This window comes from Cyprinus carpio, chromosome A19, assembly GCF_018340385.1.
Source record: "Cyprinus carpio isolate SPL01 chromosome A19, ASM1834038v1, whole genome shotgun sequence".
Taxonomy (NCBI): domain Eukaryota; kingdom Metazoa; phylum Chordata; class Actinopteri; order Cypriniformes; family Cyprinidae; genus Cyprinus; species Cyprinus carpio.
In genome coordinates, this window is record NC_056590.1 from 7,106,371 (window position 1) to 7,125,064 (window position 18,694).

Consider the following 18,694-nt stretch of genomic DNA (forward strand, 5'->3'; position numbering starts at 1 on the left):
TTTTATTTCTTATTTTATTCCTTTTATTTCTAATTTTCAGTTAATTTTTGTATGTTTACGTTTATCTAATTTATTTTATCTCTGTTCTTTTCTTTTCTATTTAGCCTTATTTTTATTTCAGTTTGTTTTATTAATTTCGTAAATTTAGTACTGCCTCAAAACATTTCTATCTTTTTATGTAATATTTATATTGTATTTTTTCTATTCTGTTTATTTAGCTTTAATTTATTTATACTTCAGTTTTAGTTTTATTAATTTTAGTTCTTTATTAATGCCAGCTAAACAATTCCAATTTTCATTTAGGTTTTTCATGTAATATTTGTGTTGTATTTTATTTCACAAAACTCATATAAATAGTTTTAGTATTAGTTGTATTTAAAAAATAACAGCACTAATCTGTATGTCTTGTTTTTTTTCTTCTGTGGAGCACAAAAGGAGATTTTTTTTATGTTTTGAAAGAAGTCTCTTCTGCTCACAGAGGCTGTATTTATTTGATCAGAAATACAGTAAAAACAGTAAAATTGTGAAATATTATTGTGATTTAAAACAGCTGTTTTCTATGTGAATATCTTTTAAAATATAATTTATTTCTGTGATGCGCAGCTGAATTTTCAGCCTCATTACTCCAGTCTTCAGTGTCACATGATCTTCAGAATTCATTCTAATATGCTGATTTGCTGCTCAAGAAACATTTCTGATTATTATCAGTGTTGAAAACAGTCGTGCTGCTTCATATCTTTGTGAAAACCATGATACATCATATACATACTAAATGATTCACTAACACATATAAACAGAAAAAAACCATCATCTATAAAAAAAATAAATAATTTCAACAAAAAAAACAATCTTACTGACCCCATTGATCACTTTAATGCATCCGCGCTGAATAAACAATGTATTTCTCTTTCTGTCTGACTGTAGGACCCATCATACGTCCCCACGACCAACGAGAAGACGATCACGTACAGAAGTGACCGTCTCCCGAACCACCCGGTGGAGATGCACTCACACATGCCCAAGATGCTCCTGAGCGACGCCTGGCAGTGATGAGGGTCAAAGGTCGCTCTAGAAACCAAGCACTACCAGGATGAAAACACAACCTTTCTCTTTAAGCACTTACTTCACAAGAGCAAGCAATAGCCTGTGTGGGTTTTCTGAGCGTGTTTTTCATTCCTTTTCATTCCGTTTCTAATTTATGATGTTGAATGGCATTAAATCTCTGGTCCTGAAGCCACACAGAAAAAGAGACGGTGCGGTGAATGCCTGTTAAACCCTTACTGATGTGGTTTAGACGCGTTCACCCCAACAGGCCAGTTTTCAGTGTGTTTGTGTCTGTGAGCGAATGTGAGAGTGTGTTTGAGATGTTTTTGCTTGTTGTATTTTAGTCGTCAATACACTACAGACTCCGGCTATGTTCAGAATAGCATACTGCGCATACTATTTCTGCAGTATACATGCACAAAATACACAGATGATAGCAGTATATGAAAAGAGTACTGTCCCACAATGCAATGGGCTTGATGCTTCCAGTACAATGATGCAACATTTGGAATTAATAATTATATTATTATTAATAATTTTATTATTAATTATTTATATTATCAATAATTTAATTAAATTATTGGGCCATAAAGATTTAAAAAAAAAAAATACCTTTTTTTATTTTTATATGTTTTATTATTTCCATTTTATTTATATATATATATTATTTTTTATTTTATTTTTCATTCTTAGTTTTGTTCATTTTAGTACTTTAAATTCTGGAATGATAACTTGAGCAGTTGTTTATTATATATATATATATATATATACAGTACAGACCAAAAGTTTGGAAACATTACTATTTTTAATGTTTTTGAAAGAAGTTTCTTCTGCTCATCAAGCCTGCATTTTATTTGATCAAAAATACAGAAAAAACAGTAATATACTGTCTGTACTGTATATGTATATATATATATATATATATATATATATATATATATATATATATATATATATATATATATATATATATATATATATATATATATATAATAAAACTCAACTCTGTTTATGATTACTATAATGCATTAAAATAATATGATAAGCAATAATATCAAACGCCATAATGGCCTGTTTTTGTACAGCTAAAATAACTGGAAGCGAATAATACTGGAAATCTCACATATTCAAATTATAAATGATGCCAGTGTGCTTTAACAGTGTGCCAGTATTCAACTCTGAACATAGTGTTTAGAAACAACTTCACAAGCTGACTATTACTAAACTACCACCTATAGATCAACAACACCTAAACCACATTCATTAATATTAAATGTGTTAATATTTAAGCAGAACACTGCATTCAGGTTTATTAAATATGTTAATATTTAAGCAGAGATCTCAGAACAGTAAGTTATTTTCCAGCACTTTTCACAGCTCAAGTGATTCCCTGATACAACTGGAAGTTTCTTCCTCCACTAGTTTACTGTATGTGCAGATTTGCGCTTTGAGTTGTGTGTTAATTATTTACCTGCTGGTCAGTATTTATATCTGTTGTCGTGTACTACTGAGGGTCCGTTTTGTCGCGGACAGCGGGCCCGATATCGCAGCGATGGTACGTACTCTTGTGGTCAGCATAGCATTCCTGTGGCTCTAATGAATCTAGTTTCAGCACTGTGTTTACATTGGGAAAGCATCAAACGATATTTATTTTTAGTGGGGGGTTATATTCTGAACATACCTTTTACATATCAATATTTTCTTTTTTGTATAGTGTGAACAGATCTTGTACAGAGCAATATTGTTAGTCTGTGTAGCCACACATTTCTGACTGTTATGTGAATATACTTGTTTCAATCAAAAACCATCCTCACACCAGCTATTCTGGTTATGCTTTGTAGCCAGTTTCATCAAATAAATAAATATCATAATAACACAGTTCTTCAGCTAAATTGTGTCATAATTTAAGATTTTGTGAATTTATTAAAGTATAACGTAATTAGAATACAGATCTTCAAAAAATTAGCATATTGTACAGAAGCATTATTTTCCATAAGTGTTAGTCATGTGCCAACTGAAATAGTTCCACACATTTTGGCATACAAGCTCATGAAAACCCAAAATTCCTATCTCAAAAAAATTAGCATATTCATCCGACCAATAAAAGTGAACCTTCAATATCAGTTTGCACTCAATACTTGGTCGGGAATCAAGAAAACTGCTTCCAATGCGGCGTGGCATGGAGGCAATCAGCCTGTGGCACTGCTGAGGTGGTTATGCCCAGGATGCTTCGTAGCGGTCAGTTAAGCTCATAAATAAATCCTTTGCGTCTCTCAATTTCTCATAATAACCCACAGTTCTCTATGGGGTTCTAGGGAGAGTTGGCAGGCCACTGAGCACAGTAATACCATAGTATTTAAGATTTTGTGAGATTTATTGAAAAACGTATAACGTATTTAGATTGGAAGCATACATCTCCTGATAGCTGTGCATTTTAAATGCCAACACCAGCAGCTGACATGTTTGATTTTGGGTACTTTGACACTGGACTTCAGGCATTTGGCATTTCTTCTCCCCAAGACTCTGGCACCTGATTTCCGAATGACATGCAAAATTTGCTTTCATCCGAAAAAAGAGTACTTGACCCTGAGCATTCCAGTGCTGCTTTCTCTGTAGCCCAGGTCAGGCGCTTCTGCCGCTTGTTTGTTCAAAATCACACGCCTGTGCACGGTGGCTCCGGATTTTTCTACTTCAGTTGCTTCCGCAGGTCCCCCCAAGGTCTGGAATCGGGGTCCTTCTCCACAATCTTCCTCAGGTCTGGTCACCTCTTCTCGTGCAGCGTTTTTTGCCACACTTTTTCCTTCCACAGACTTCCCACTGAATCAGCACATCTGCAGCCTATTCGTTCAGGTGTTCTTACCCTCTCGCTTGATTTGTCTGATCACATCAGGTCGGCAGTCTATTGCGGTTTTGAGCCAGGCTGGGAGAGCCTCAGATCTTTTGTGTAGAGTTTAGTGCTGCATTATGTTAATAGCTCTCATTTTCATGATATGCTTCCTTTGGATAGGATGGGTTTTCAAAGCCAAAATCATCAGTATTTAAAACAATAAAGACCTGATTCATTCGGCAATGAATCTAAAATATATGAAAAATTTTTATCATTACATAAAAATAATTTTTCCTGAAGTCGAAAAAACTGAAATACATAAAATTTTTTCGTAAATGCATTCCGTTTGTTTTTGGCGTGTAGCTTAAGTAATACTGAGATTTTTATTGTTTGTAAAATCCTGTTGCTTTTGCCCAACTCCAATCATTAACACCAATCATTATCACTTCAATCAGGATTGAGCTAGAGTGATGTTATTTATACTGCACATGCTCCCTCATCCTTCCTGGATGAAAGCAACCACGTGACCATTCATTCGGCAAAAAAAAATAAAATAATACATTTTCATGCTACAAAAAAAAGCATTTTTTTATGATCAGAGATTGTAGCATGAAGCAACCATATCATTGACGTTCAAGCTGAAAACCATACTTGAGTAAAAGTACAGATACCTTGCAGTGAAAATTACAAGTTAACAATTTCAAAACAACTTGAGTAAAAGTCTAGAGTAGCTGATTTTAACAGAACGTAAGTATTTTACTCATACTGAATGTAAGCTTAAAGATGCACTAGTCAGAGACATGCTAGTGAAAAACAAGAAAGAGCTGATTTGTGAGGAGAGCAATCACGTTTAATTTATAAAACCAAAATAAAACTGAACCTCAAAAAAAAAGAAGCTTTCAAAAAAATGTCTCCTTGATATAACTGATAAATAAAAGTGTTATTTTTTCATTTATTGAACTTTTACAATAATAAGAGGATAAGAATAAAGCAAAATAGTGAAAAAACAATGTTAAGTAAAGTTAAAAAGTCAATGCATTCTCGCACTGTATGAGTTGGTTTCGGCCTCATTGCCGTTGCTAAGGAGCTCACATGCACGTAAAGTATAGCCTCGTTTGGCTGAGTAAAAGCAAAACACATGAGATCTAGTGCTTTCAGTGTCCTGTAGTTCTTTTGTAGCAGAAATAAACTGCTGCAGAAAAAGCTTGGTGCCATGCTAAATGTAATGTGTGATTGCAACATTCATTACAAATGCAGTGGAGTAAAAAGTATAAAAAATGTAGTGAAGTAGAGAATAAAAGTTGCTAATATCTTTGATACTCAGCAAAACTACAGAGTATCCAAAAAGATACTCAAGTACAGTAATTAATTACATTTAATCAAATACTTTACACCTCTGGTGTTTCCTTCGCTTCTAACAGGCATGTGTCAAAGATATTGTGTCAGGTTTTATCATGGCAGTGTTGTTGTAAACGTCCCACACATGCTGTCTCATCACATATTTGACATAAAAGCTTGCCATAGCATAACAAACTTGTAATTTTATGGATTAATAAAGAACACCTTTCAATACTCAGCTATCTCTCTTTTTTAGGTTAAAAATCAGTTTAATTAGGACTAATTTCCTTCTCTCTCACCCTTTCTTTGTCTAACACACACACACACACACACACACAGTTACATTAAAAGTACACACACACACACACACACACACAGTTACATTAAAAGTTATGCAACTGGCCCCAGTCTTTCACTGAAGATATTACATTTCCGTCTCTTGATTTTGATTAATATTCTGTAGTTCAGATGTATTGTAACAGTTAACCAGAACATGGTTGTTACTTGTTACTTTTTTCCTCCCCATTTGCACAAATAAAATAACTGCAAAATTGTATTCAAAAATGATTTTATTAGATTATAATGAATGAGTGGACTTTGGCAATACCACCTTATTTATTTTAGCATTTTTAACTTGAATGTGCTATTTGTGTTATTTTACCTGTCCAAAAACAGTCCGTTATGCTGCTCGACTTTTTGCAAACTAGTCCTGTTTCTTATGTTATTTTAATGTATTATTTAGTTTGCTCGTTTACTGTGCTTGTTATTCTTAGTTATCCACCTGTAGCATCTATATACTTCCGTGTTGTGAAATAAGGTGGGAAATAAGATGAATAATGTCCCATAATATTGCTGCTTAACAGTTTTCATTGGTGTTCTGGTGAAGCAGAGGGTCAACAGGTGAACTGGACTCTGGAGGATTTCGTGTTAAAGCTGCAGTTCCGCTCGTGACCACTTAGAGGCGCCAAATTCTCATAATAGCGCTGCTTCGATCACAGATAAACGACGGAAACTAAAACTTTGATCTTGTAAGGAACTGATTTTATGTACGAAATTACTGCAGTTATGACTGTAGTGTGAGTTTGTTCTGAGATAAATCAATTACATATACACAGTTTGTGCCAGACTCTTTTAAAATCCTTTTAGTGATTTAGTGATCATTTCAAAGAAATAAAACTTGGGTAGAAGTAGATCGTAATTATAAATAAATAATTAAAAAATTATTTAGTATTATATTTTATATATATAATATTAATTATATATATATATATATTTTTAAATATATCATTTTTATAATATATACATTTTAACGCACCTCATTCACATGTCCAATCAAAACCTTCTGATGTTTTTAGTTAATTTCTATTTATTTCTCTTTAATGATCAGATACTCTAAAACAATATCACTAGTTTGTTTCTTATACAGCATAAGAAGCCGTCTTTAATGACCTCATACAGATTTTAATATGTGCGCATGTCAAAACGCATTGAACACATATAGCGACTATTTTTGTGTTTATTATAATTATTATTATCAACCCACAAACTATACTTTCCCCCAAAAACAGTCCATATAGCCAAGTCAAATGTGACTTTATTACCTTTAAGTAAACGGTCAGTAAATACAAACACATATGTTCAATTAAATAATAATAAATGAAAAGATAAACAAACTGATCGAGTCCATTCGATCCTGAAATTATAAATATAGATTCAAAGTGCGACTCTGATAGACTTCAAACCACAAATCAAACTCGATGATAAATAGAGTTTCAAGACGATCCTATGTACAATTTCACTTTGCATTGAGAAGAGTTCAGATTCACTGTCAAAGATAGATATCAACTGCACGACTAATGTACAAAAACGCACTTCATCTCCAAATGAGGCGTATTAATATAGACTTGCTGGGTTAGAGACTTTCAGTTTCAAAATCAAGAAGCACAAAATAAAACAGTTCAGTTGGCAAATACAGAATAAGACATTTGTGCAGCTGTTGAGGAATAAAATGCTTGATTTTCTTACGTAATAAAGTGCCTCGATAGACGTGAGTGAATGGAGAAGATGCAGCGCACATATGAAAGTTCAGCAGTTTCTTTCATCTTTATCTGTATTAAGAGGTTATATTTGCCACTGTATCCAAAAAGAACTAGTTTAAATATTCAAGAACACCTGAGATAGACCTTCTGCTGATTTACAGTCAAATATGATCAAACTTGGCGTCTCTTGGCCTTTGCGTGATTTTACTGCGCACCGAGATTTAGTGCGTTCAAATGTGAACACTCTTGAAAATAAATGTTCTTTAATAAACATTCCTGGTTCTTTGAAGACCAAAAATGATCAAAAAACACTTTCTGTATAGAGTTCTCGAGCTACAACACTCAAAAAAAAAAAACTTCATTATCATCAACAATTCCACAAAAAACAACTAACAACAACCACTAAAAAAAAAGAGTTCTTTAGATTTAAAAGAGTTCTTTAGATTAAAAAAACCTTTAATCAAACAAAAAAAAAAATAATAGTTTTAAGAACTTTAAGCTGAAAGGTTCTTTGAGGAACCGAAAAACACCATTTGGAACGTTTATCTTTAAGAGTGTTCTTTGAAGATTAACTTTATAGGTTCTGCAGATCAGTGTTTTACGTTCTTTAAAGTACCAGACTGGTTTTCGAAGGAATTTGAGAATAAAAAGTCATGGTTCGACTCTGTTTAGAGCCTTTATCTTCAAGAACGCATGTTTTCAGAGGCCGTTCTGGACGGTTTCTGTGTTGTGGATCATTTCCGGTGACTGGCAGGCTGGGCTGCCCGGTGCACTCTGTTCGCTGTCGGTATCGCTGCCCTTTTTAACCCCGTTGGAGCCGGGCTCTTCGGCGCTGTGCGTTTTCACGTGTTTACTGAGATGGTCGCTGCGCATGAAGCGCTTGTTGCACACCGGACAGGCGAATCTCTTTTCCCCGGTGTGTGTGCGTAAATGCCGCTGGAGCTCGTCGGACCTGGTGAAGCGCTTCCCGCAGAACAGCCAGTTACAGACGAACGGCCTCTCGCCGGTGTGCCAACGCAAATGCGCTTTGAGGTGCGATGTCTTCCCGTATACCTTCCCGCAACCTGGGATGTGGCAGCTGTGGAGCCCCTTTCTGCGCAGACTGGCCCCCGCGGGCCCCAGCCGCTCCGCCTCCTGACAGTTCGGGCAGTCGCAGGTCGCTCTGCCGGAGTACCGCCGGGTGGATGAGCGCGGAGACCCGGCAAGCGGCACCACTGGAGGCCCGGCTAAAACTGCGCTGTTAGCACCTGGGTTGGTTTCTGGGTATGTGGCGGATAAAACCGGTTTGAATCCGTCCATCAGGTGCTGGCCACCTGTGAGGAGATGCGGAGACGGACTGGCGCTGAACGCGGAGTGAGTGAGGGAGGAATAGTCTGAGTTGTACCCGCCCAACGGTGAATGCAAAGAGGTCTGGAGCGCGGCGCCGTTCGCGCTTTGAACATCTATCCAACCGGTGCCCACATCCCACCAGGAGGACCCGCCACCGGCGCTCACGTCCCCGGCGGAGATGCCAGCGTGCGTGGATTTGAACCACGTCTCATACGGGTGCGCGACGCTCATCCTCGGGTAAATCCCCTGCAGAGTGTCCACTTTCGAGATGAAGACCGACTGCGCGCTCGCGTCCTGAGAGCTGTTGGCGACTGAAGTTTGAAACACAGGATAGTCGTTTCCAAACGGACTGGTGGAGATGTTGGTGCCCGTTAAGGAGAACGAGCTGTTGCCGCTGAACGAGTCGTTTCGCTGCGCGCCGTACGGGGAGAGAGAACAGCTGCTGGGCGATGCGCGTTTCCACGGGTGAAAACCTCCTTTTCCAAACGAGCCGCTGTCCGAGGAGGGACTCGAGCTCCCGATTTTGTTACAGGTCGCTGCTAACATGGCCAATGGAGTGGATCCAACCCTCGGTTCCTCCTGTGACCACAAAAACATTTACATTTACTTTCATGCGTTTAGAAGACGCCTTTATCCAAAGCCACTTCCAAAAGAAGATCAAAAGATCCAACAATACAAAGCAGACAGGAGATCAAGGACTTTTCTCTTTGGAACATATCAAAATATGGTCAAGCATAACGTGAAATAAAGAGCTGCAATTGTAACGCCGCCCGTTTTGCAAATTTTCCCGCAATAAACTTTTTAGATACAATTGATTTGTTCGTGGGAATAATGCAATCGAAATGTAATCACGCACATTACCTTTTTGCATCTCACTGATTTGCTTTGCGACAATTTAAGTATAGTTCTACAAAGCAAAGAGTTGCAATTGTACTAAAAACTCAATCCATTGTACTAATATTCTTGCATTACACTTTTCAGAATCCGTAATGCCGTCAGATGTTCTTTTCATTAAAAAAATAAAGCTTTCAGTTAAAGCCAGAAGGAGTTTGACAGTCTTATACTAGAGGAGAAGCTATGCCATCTGTGTTTTTGGTGATTTTAAAGAACACAGGAACCAAAACAAAACACCGATCTGAAGAATCTAATCGAACAGCAGAAACTTTTTAATTTTTTTTTTTTATATATATAATTACTGGATTCTTTGGTGAAAGTCTTCAAAGGAATGTTCAACGAATATTATTTTTAAAGAACACTTATATTTAGGATTGCTATATTCTCCTGCACTCCGAATGCAGCTCGACTACATTTCAGCATTACGCAGATTTGCGCGCAAACATGCTTGTAGCCTAATGTAAATACACAGCAAATCAACTTTAAACAACCTTAATCTGTTCTCATTTCAGCTGAAAATCCACTCGAGAGCGGTACCTTTACTCACCCCAAGAAGTGAAGTTGCCATCACCTGTGAAAGCTCTTCTCATTTATAAGTCCCTCGGCTGTTTTGGAGACTTTCACCGCCCACCGCTGCACAAATGCGCTCGGCTCGGGCTTTGAAGATCCGGCAGAACCCGCGCGACCAATCAGATCGGCCGAAACTCTCGGGAACGCTGCGTTCGGCTATGATATCATCGGCGGAACTCTCGGTGACGTGTTGCCCGGTAGAGTGGGAGGGGCGGGAGGCCGAGTGACCCTTTTTTTTTTAATTGTTGGGGAAACCCATGTAAGGATAACTAATATTTTATGCTAATGAGATGCGTGTGGGTATTTCTTGATTTTTTTTTTCCGCTGCGCAAAATTCATCACTAACTTTAATAATCTTAATATGAAAAAAAAATGAACAGTGCATGGTTTATTTTTTATTCTTCAGGATCTGTGTTTTCAGAGTTTGTGCGTGCATTCTGGTCGGAGGGCGTGCTGGGAAACTCGAGGGAGTGTAAGTGGGTGTTACACGCGCAGCTTCACAAACAAGAGGAGATGAACTTCATCCACGAGCTCTTTCCTCTTTCATCTCATTCACAACACAGATTCATGTGTGCTCCAGTTCTGATCTGATTTACTCGTGTTTATGTAGATCATTAGATAATTTTAAATATTCTATACTGTAATTGTTGTGCAAATTTCCAGTTAAACACAATCACAAGCGTTGCGAAGTGATTTCCAGTAATGCTTGCATTAAGCATTATTTTCTAATTCTAATGCATGCATTGCAGATAATTTAATTTTAGTGTAAGAAGATGTGGATTTGAGATTCACTGCATGATTTGAGAAGGTCACAAAGTGCGTTTTGGGCTTCAGGAAGCAAGAAAACCTATCCATCCGTAAAATACAGTTTTGATCTCGACCACAAATGATTTTACAAAACGTTATTTAATTTTTTTTTCCTCCCTAAAACTTTCTATTTATTTCCAGGTCGATTTTTTGACCAGGAAAACAAATGCACAGAAGTGATCTAACAGCGTTTCACACGAGCGCGCATCAGCATGCAGTGCACGTGGATATCATGCGTTTAATTTGACTTTCAAATTTAATAAAGAGGTGAGCTTTATTTTTATTTGTTTGATATTAATGTTCGATCATAACAGGACAGAGGGAAAAGTTGATTAAAGGCACGCGCGTGACCATTGCAGTTTTAGGATCATCACAATTATAGAAAATTAATCAGAACGCGAGACTCGGTCAAAAGCATCCCAGACTCGTTTGGTTGCATAAATAATCACGCAAAACATTTATCTAGTTTTGGCAACCATTATTCATAAAATGTTAGTTATTTTCTATGTTTATTTTTCTCTACATTTTTTAATTTTCAGGAAACGCGACTTATAAATGATATATATTTTAGTAAAATATGTTTTCCAATGAAAATGCGTCTTGTTATTCTGTATTCTATATATATTGTATATTCTTTTTATATTTGTAAAATATTTTATGTACTCTCAATTGGAAACACTAGATAAATAGCCTACTAAATAGCTTATTTTCTGTTTTCCCCGTATGACTCTTTTCTCCTTTTATCCAAATACAGCGAAACCAGTCAAAAATATGTCAGCCGTTTAAACTGATCGCCCTTTCTATATAGAATTAATTTAATTAAAATATCTGTGCGATCATTTCGCAGTCCACCAGTCTTGGTGAAGTTAAGAGTTCAGAGGTCATGATACAGTAGACCTGCACATGTGTGTGTACAGAACACACTCCCCCCCCCCTCTCTCTCTCTCCTCTCTCTCTCTCTCTCTCTCTCTCTCTCTCTCTCTCTCATTCTTTCCCACAGTATATGTGCAGAAATCTCGTGAGGAACCTGTTCTCATAATAAGCGCGTTAACACGCACCACCGAGCACCGACAAAACGCACCGACCGAGAGAGAGAGGGGCGTGGGGGGGTCTTTAATTGTCTGCTTGTTGGTTTTTGAGAAAACCTAAAATATGCACAGAGGACCCGTTTAATATCCTGCAATTATGACAATTAAAGCCAATCACGAGGAATCAAATTTGTTGAGTGGAAACCCAGAAAAAAAAAAAAGAAAAGTATTTTGCAGTTTGTGATCAGATATAGGCTACTTAATTTAAAACTGAAAAGAATGAATAATAACAATTAAACACACAAAAAAATGTAAAAACAAAAATGGATATTAAATGATTTGTATGAGGTTTATATTAAGCATTTGATCAGTGGTTGAGATCCAATTTCCTGCAGAGTTTAGCTCCAACTTTGATCAAACTCACCGTCTATAACTCTCTAGTGATCCTGAAGACCGTGTGTTTGACCAGGGTCCGGGCTAAACTCTGAAGAAAAGTGGATCTCAAGCCCCTGATCTAGTGCCTAATATAAACCTCACATGGATCTCGAGGGCCAGAGTTGGTTTCAGGTAGCACCATATTTACTTTCTGACAGGAAATGAGCATCAGAATCAGAGAGAGCTTTATGTATTTACACACACAAGGTATTTGTCTTGGTTTCTAGTACAGAAAGTACAGACATAGTGCAGACATACATATAATTTAAGGTAATAAAAACACTTATAAAAAAGAGAATAGACAATAAAAAAAAAAAAATAACTATATAGTAATAAAATTTAGAGAAAAAAATTGTCCATATGTGCTATTTACAGATGAAAAGTTTTGATTCATTTAGTTTGATACGTTATTTGCATATGTACAGTTCTGAGATGTGTTATGCTCGGCAGACAAAACCTACATAAAACAGGTCTGAAAGTTGGGAATTGTGAAAAAATTGTGTGCCTTTGTAAAAAGACTGTTTATTGTTTATTCAATATGGGGTCAGACCTGATTACGGTCAAGAAGTAATAAATAAAGTAATCTACTTATTATTCCGTAAAAGTTCGTTTTAGTAGGCCTATATTTTATTTTTCTTATAAGCTTGATTTTATTCTAGTAAATTGAAATAACTTCTTTTCAGAATGCATCTTTATAGTAACATATATGATATCTATAATCTCTATATATAACTCTGTTTCAAGAGCTGTTTTTTCTATCCTCATTGTTGACATTGTTGTGATCAGAGATATGTTGGAGCCAATTCTATGACACTTCATCTGAACACGGCCCATCTGTCAGTCAGTGTTTGTGTGGATTGTTAAACAGGTTCGACGGCTGTGTGATTTTGTTTACGTATTCACGCAACCATGAGTTTGCGTACTGTAGCCATACATATTTATCTCCAGAAGTGAGGTAAACCTGAAATCTCTTTTGATCTCTAGTTTGATGATGTCCTCATTTGGACAAAAGGAGGAATAAATACCTTTTAAATGACTTTTTCTTAAACATTTGTAAAGTGTTATTTGAATATATATTGAGAAAGTCTTTTAGGGTTAGGATTTGAGTTCGTATGTAGTGTTTGTGATTGACATTATATGGAAACAGTTGCAGGTATGTCTTCAGTTAGAAGGCGAGTAAATGTGTGTGTGTGTGTGTGTGTGCGTGTGAGGGTATGTGTGTGTGAGTGTGTGTGTGTGAGTGCGTGTGCGCGTGCGTGTGCGTGTCTGTGTCTGTGTGTGTGTGTGTGCGTGTGTGTGTGTGTGTGTGTGTGTGTGCAGTATCTGAGCAGGATTGACAGCTTCCTCTTATTATCCTCTTGAGAGGGAGTGTCTCGTCCTGAGGACATACTGGTGGAAGTTATTCACTGTCATCATGAGAGAACGAGTGTGTGTGTGTTTGTGTTTGTGTTTGTGAAGTTTGTGAGATGACAGAAAAGTGTTGCAGTAACAACAAACTCTGATTTATAATGTAAACATAACTTGGCTTTAAGTGTCAAAAAGGAGACTGAATATTTACACTGCTCTTTTCCATATGATAAATATTCAAGGCACATGATATCCAAGAGGAGGATTTCCTCACACAAAGCCTTTTTATTACTTTAGAAGGCATTTATGACATGTGTATGGTGCTTTTAGAGCTTGGTAGCATCTGTCCTCATTCACTTTCCTTGTATAGAAAAGAGCAGATGTCTAAAATTTGAGTAAATGATGACAGGATTTAAATATTTGTCTAAATGAACACTTTAATTACAGTCCATTGTTACTTTGGTATTGTTTAGATACTATTACATTTTTTATTCATATTTTGAATGGTTTTATATTTTGAATGGGTTGATGTGGTTTGTATTAATTTTTTATTTCAGTTTTAGTTCAACTAAATGAAAATGAGAAATGTTGTCTTGGCAACCAGCTAACCAGCTTTTAAATAAAATATTTCATTTAAAATCGTGAACATTTTTCGTTTTCGTTAACTATTATAACCAGTCTGAAGTGCCACTTTCATTAGATCAGACGAAAACTGTCGCCTTTTTTCCCTCCGTCTGTCTCACTCCCAACATCCACTAGAGAGCCACAGACGCTTCATTAGAGCTCAGACCTGCAGATTTCCCAGAGGAATCCGGCTCTCTCTCTATTAGGCTGATTTGTCGTACGCTAAACACACTCTGCATTGTTTTTAATCAACCTGTTGTCCATCAGCAGATGTGATAATTTATGCCCGATCGACAGAAAAGACCGAGACGGATTTTGCGAGCATTCCGGAGTCCTTGAGGTCACAGAGGTCAGGCGTCATCATCATGTGTCTTCCTGAGTGAATTCTGGGTAATGTAATTAGTGTGGCGGAGAAGTCTAGACTCTAATTGCGTAAGTTTATTTATGTACAGTATATTTAAGCATATGTACACTTGAGATTGCATGATTACGGATTGCTTTGAAAGTCAATGGGGTCCAATGTTGTGTGCACTATATATATGTGTGTGTGTGTGTGTGTGTGTGATGCCTAAGTATCTAAATAGTGCTCTGTTGTAAGGCCTGTTAAATCCTGAGTGAATCTAAGAGAGAGAAAGACAGATCTGCAGGGAATCGTAGAGACGACAGGTTGAATTATGGGTCAGCGGCGACAATCACATCCCCCATCATAACATGATCATCTAAATCAGGAGCCCTGATACCACTTTGAGTCAATCGCTGCCTGCGTGCTTCCACGACACTAAAGTATGTGGCTTGTGGGAGTTTATTATTATAGGTATGTGTGTGATTTGAGGCTGTAGTCTATTATACTGTGTGTGTGTGTGTGTGTGTGTGTGTGTGTGTGTGTGTGTGTGTGTGTGTGTGTGTCGCTCTGGTTTAATCAAAGCTCTCTTATTGACAATCATTCTGTGGATGTTGTAAGCAGTTGCTGTCCAAGGTTAAATGAAGTTGCAGTACATTGGATTTTCTTTGTGAACGGAGCAAAAGAGAAAGATGGATAGACGGGTAGAGAGTAAGAGAGAGAGAGGAAAAGGCGATAGATAGAGATGGAGAAAGTGACTCTTCCTCTAGCGTGATAAATGTGAACCCTGATCAACACTAGAGCGCCATTAAGTCGTTCATCACAGGCATAATTTAAATGGTCATCACATCTGCGGGCTTGCACACATGTAGTGCACACGCATGTTCGGTAGTGTGTGTGCTGTGTGTAGTAAGGAAAAATCAATAAAATTTCAGATTCATTGTGTCATTGGATAAATAGTCAGTATTATGTAACAGGATTATGCAAAGGCATAATTAAATTGCTGGCTGCTTTGGCAAACAGTGCAATAAATATGCAATAAAAAGCTTGAGTGAATGAGTGAGTTGTAGTGGTTTTAATAATTAAGGAAACCAAATGAAGTTATAATTATAAATTAAGGATATTAAGCAACCAAGTTTGCAGGTTTAATCTTGTGTATTTATGACTCAGCACAATTGCCTATGAAAGAATCATTTAACAGCTGCTGTAGAACTTACAGTAAGTTTAAAAGTGAGAATCAAAGTTTGTGTGAATGTGTTTGTGTGATTAACATTATTGCAATTTCTACAGGTAATTTTGGGTCGTGTTTTCGGACCTATACACAGTTCCACAAACATCTTCACAACTTTTAAAACGAAACATTAGATTTTCATACATAACTGAGACATGTAACTATAATAGTTTAAGGTACTTTTCTTTTCTCGTTGTTACATTTGCTGACATTTGTCACGCAAAGCACTCAGCACTGTGCTGTTGCTATAGTTACCGGCACACGTGATTTCTATTAGCGAGTGTTTATTTTTTTGTTTGTTTGTTTTTTGGCAGCGCACACTATGTAATAATCTAACAGTTTTTAAATGATAATGAATGAATATGCTGTTGGAATATGTAAATTTAAAGGTTTTTTTAAGAAAGGTATACATTTTAATTCTTTCTTTTAATTCTTTACTGTTGTTCGCTGAATTTTCACGGGCGAAATCCAGTTGGAATCCACCCAATTGGGAATTTCGCATGAGTACGACAGATTTCCACTCAAAGATTTCGCTTTGGGTTCGTGGTTACACGAATTCGCCGCATTGATCAACACAAAGCAAATTGGTTTTAAAGTGACTTTCCATTACAGAGATGCGCAAAACCTTTGCAATATTTTATAAATGTCAATTAAAAACTCTGTCGAAATGATGGCATATCCATTAACCGATGTTATGAACTAAAACATACTTTTTCCTCTTGCGATAAATCATGGCGACGGATCTTGGTAGGTTTACGTATATCACAGCCACTGCACTAGCCATTGTTTTTATTTGGAGGAAATGTAGGCATGTATCTTTAGCGAAGCAGCACGGAGAGCCACTTCTGGGACTTTTACGTATGCCATGTGACCTGTAAATGCAAAAAAAACTGTTTCTATTGCCTGAAAAACCACCTCATGCGAGTGTACAAACTTTTTTTGCAATATATGGGAGTTTTTGCGAAATTGACGTGTTTCCATTTGGCGTATTTACAAATAACCAATAGAACTCATTCACCATTTAAACCACTCACAAACAACATAACTAAGATACAAGGCAGGCAGTCTTTCTACCAGGTAGCAACACCATAACTAAGATACAACTCAGTCAGATATGCTGTTCTGACCAGATAGGAGTCACAGTTTTTGTCTTCCAGACTTCTTGATGGAACGTATATAAGTTCTGTGTGGATGCAGGAAATGAAGTCATCAACATGAATACTTCATGGAACTAATATGCTGCAGTTAAGTGACATCATTGTTTATAAATAAGAATTAATAAACAGTCAGAATCAGTGTTGGGAGTAATGCATTATAAGTAACGCGAGTTAAATTATCAGATTACTTTTTTCAAGTAACTAGTAAAGTAACACATTACTTTTTAATTCACGAGAAAATATCGGAGTTACATTTTCAAATAAGTAAGCCAGTTACTTTGTTTTCCCATGTATTGACTGACAGCTCTCCTGTCCTCATGTTGAGAGAATATGATGCTACTGTAGATCTAGACTAAATGTCAACATGCATTTATTCGTCTCACTCTCACAAAAACAGATTCAGTATTCTCAGAATATGTAGCAATCCTGCAATAATGAATTATGTTAAATAACACTAATATCCTTTATTAATTTAATCCCATTTTTAAACCAGTGTCAATTTTGGTGTCAAAGGGCTTTTACATTTGCCAAAACAATTTTTGTATACTAAAAAAAAAGGTGGGGGGGGGTCTTATTTAAAAAGTAACGCATAAATAGCGTAATGCATAACTTTCCATAACATAAAAAGTAACATAATTAGTTACTTTTTTAGGGAGCAACGCAATATTGCATTGCATTGCTTTAAAGGAAAGTTTCCCCAACATGAATCTTTGAAATGACTACAAAAAAGTGTCCCAATCAACCTGAATTCATTATGTATGTACATAATGCTGATGCATCAAAATACATTGCGGCTCTCAGTGCCAAGCAGATCTCAGCCTCTCTGTTGACAGTGTTATTTACATCGCAATAAACCTCATCTCATTGACACCTAAGAAACACTTTCAGATTCATGGTGGAGGCCTTTTTGTTTTCTCACACTCTTAATTAAAACTTATTGAGAGGATGAGTTGAATTGAATCTTATTGATCTGATACAAGGTGCCTTCAGTGTCTGCGTTGAGAGACTGTCGCTCTTTATTTTATTTATTCTAGGATGAATTTATGGACAGTCTAATCGATGAAAGGATGGATTAATAGGCTGATTGAAACAGTTCTTCCCGTCACATTCATCACCTCGTTTCACTGTAACATCAATGCTGGGTGGTTCATGCATAGCTAGACACATCTAGGGTCTTGCTGTCAAGTTCCTCAACCAATAAACTCTGCCTGAGGTCAGCAGATGAGGTCGCTTAAACACATCTAAATTAGCCGGAGCCTTTTATGTGTCTTTATTTGTCCTCAGGGATGGTTAGGACATTGTTTCGGACAGTAGTGGACAGTTAGTGGACAACAGTCCCTATGGGATCTTTTTACCCATTAATACAGCCTCTACTCTCCAGTGACCTCTGGACAATAAAGCAATATTATCTGTCAGCAGAATGAAGGTGGGGGGCAATTAGCAGCTTTTGTCCCAGCGGCGTGTTTAGAGACGAACCCTGAGAGGTTAAAGTCTCTGATTAAAGACCCAAATGAAGACGACCGCTGCCTGGTGCTTGCATGCGGCTTTTAACGTCTGTCCGCTGGCGAGTGTTTATCCCACCCGGCTGTGTTTATCAAAAGGGGTTAAATGACATAAGTGGGTTAATCCGAGAAAGCCTTTGGTTTTTCACATATGTTCTTTGTCGGTGTGGCATGTGAAGGCC

General features: G+C 36.9%; 2 protein-coding genes across 2 annotated transcripts in view; one reads left to right on the top strand and one right to left on the bottom strand.

Annotated features, from left to right (window-relative positions):
- itgb8 (integrin, beta 8) overlaps nucleotides 1–1,677 on the top strand; it is a 29,513-nt gene extending 27,836 nt beyond the window's left edge. Inside the window, exon 15 of the mRNA XM_042776191.1 lies at nucleotides 925–1,677. Within this exon, the coding sequence (XP_042632125.1) occupies nucleotides 925–1,050 (126 nt within the window). The 3' untranslated portion in view covers nucleotides 1,051–1,677. The remainder of the gene's footprint in view (nucleotides 1–924) is intronic.
- A 6,052-nt stretch (nucleotides 1,678–7,729) lies between these two features.
- LOC109052730 (transcription factor Sp8-like) lies at nucleotides 7,730–10,173 on the bottom strand. The gene is made up of 2 exons (XM_019070144.2): nucleotides 10,019–10,173; nucleotides 7,730–9,156 (listed from the first exon to the last, which is right to left on the bottom strand). Exons 1-2 carry the CDS (start codon nucleotides 10,037–10,039, stop codon nucleotides 7,948–7,950), a joined length of 1,230 nt encoding a protein of 409 aa, XP_018925689.1. The 5' UTR covers nucleotides 10,040–10,173; the 3' UTR covers nucleotides 7,730–7,947.
- Nucleotides 10,174–18,694: the final 8,521 nt, after the last annotated feature.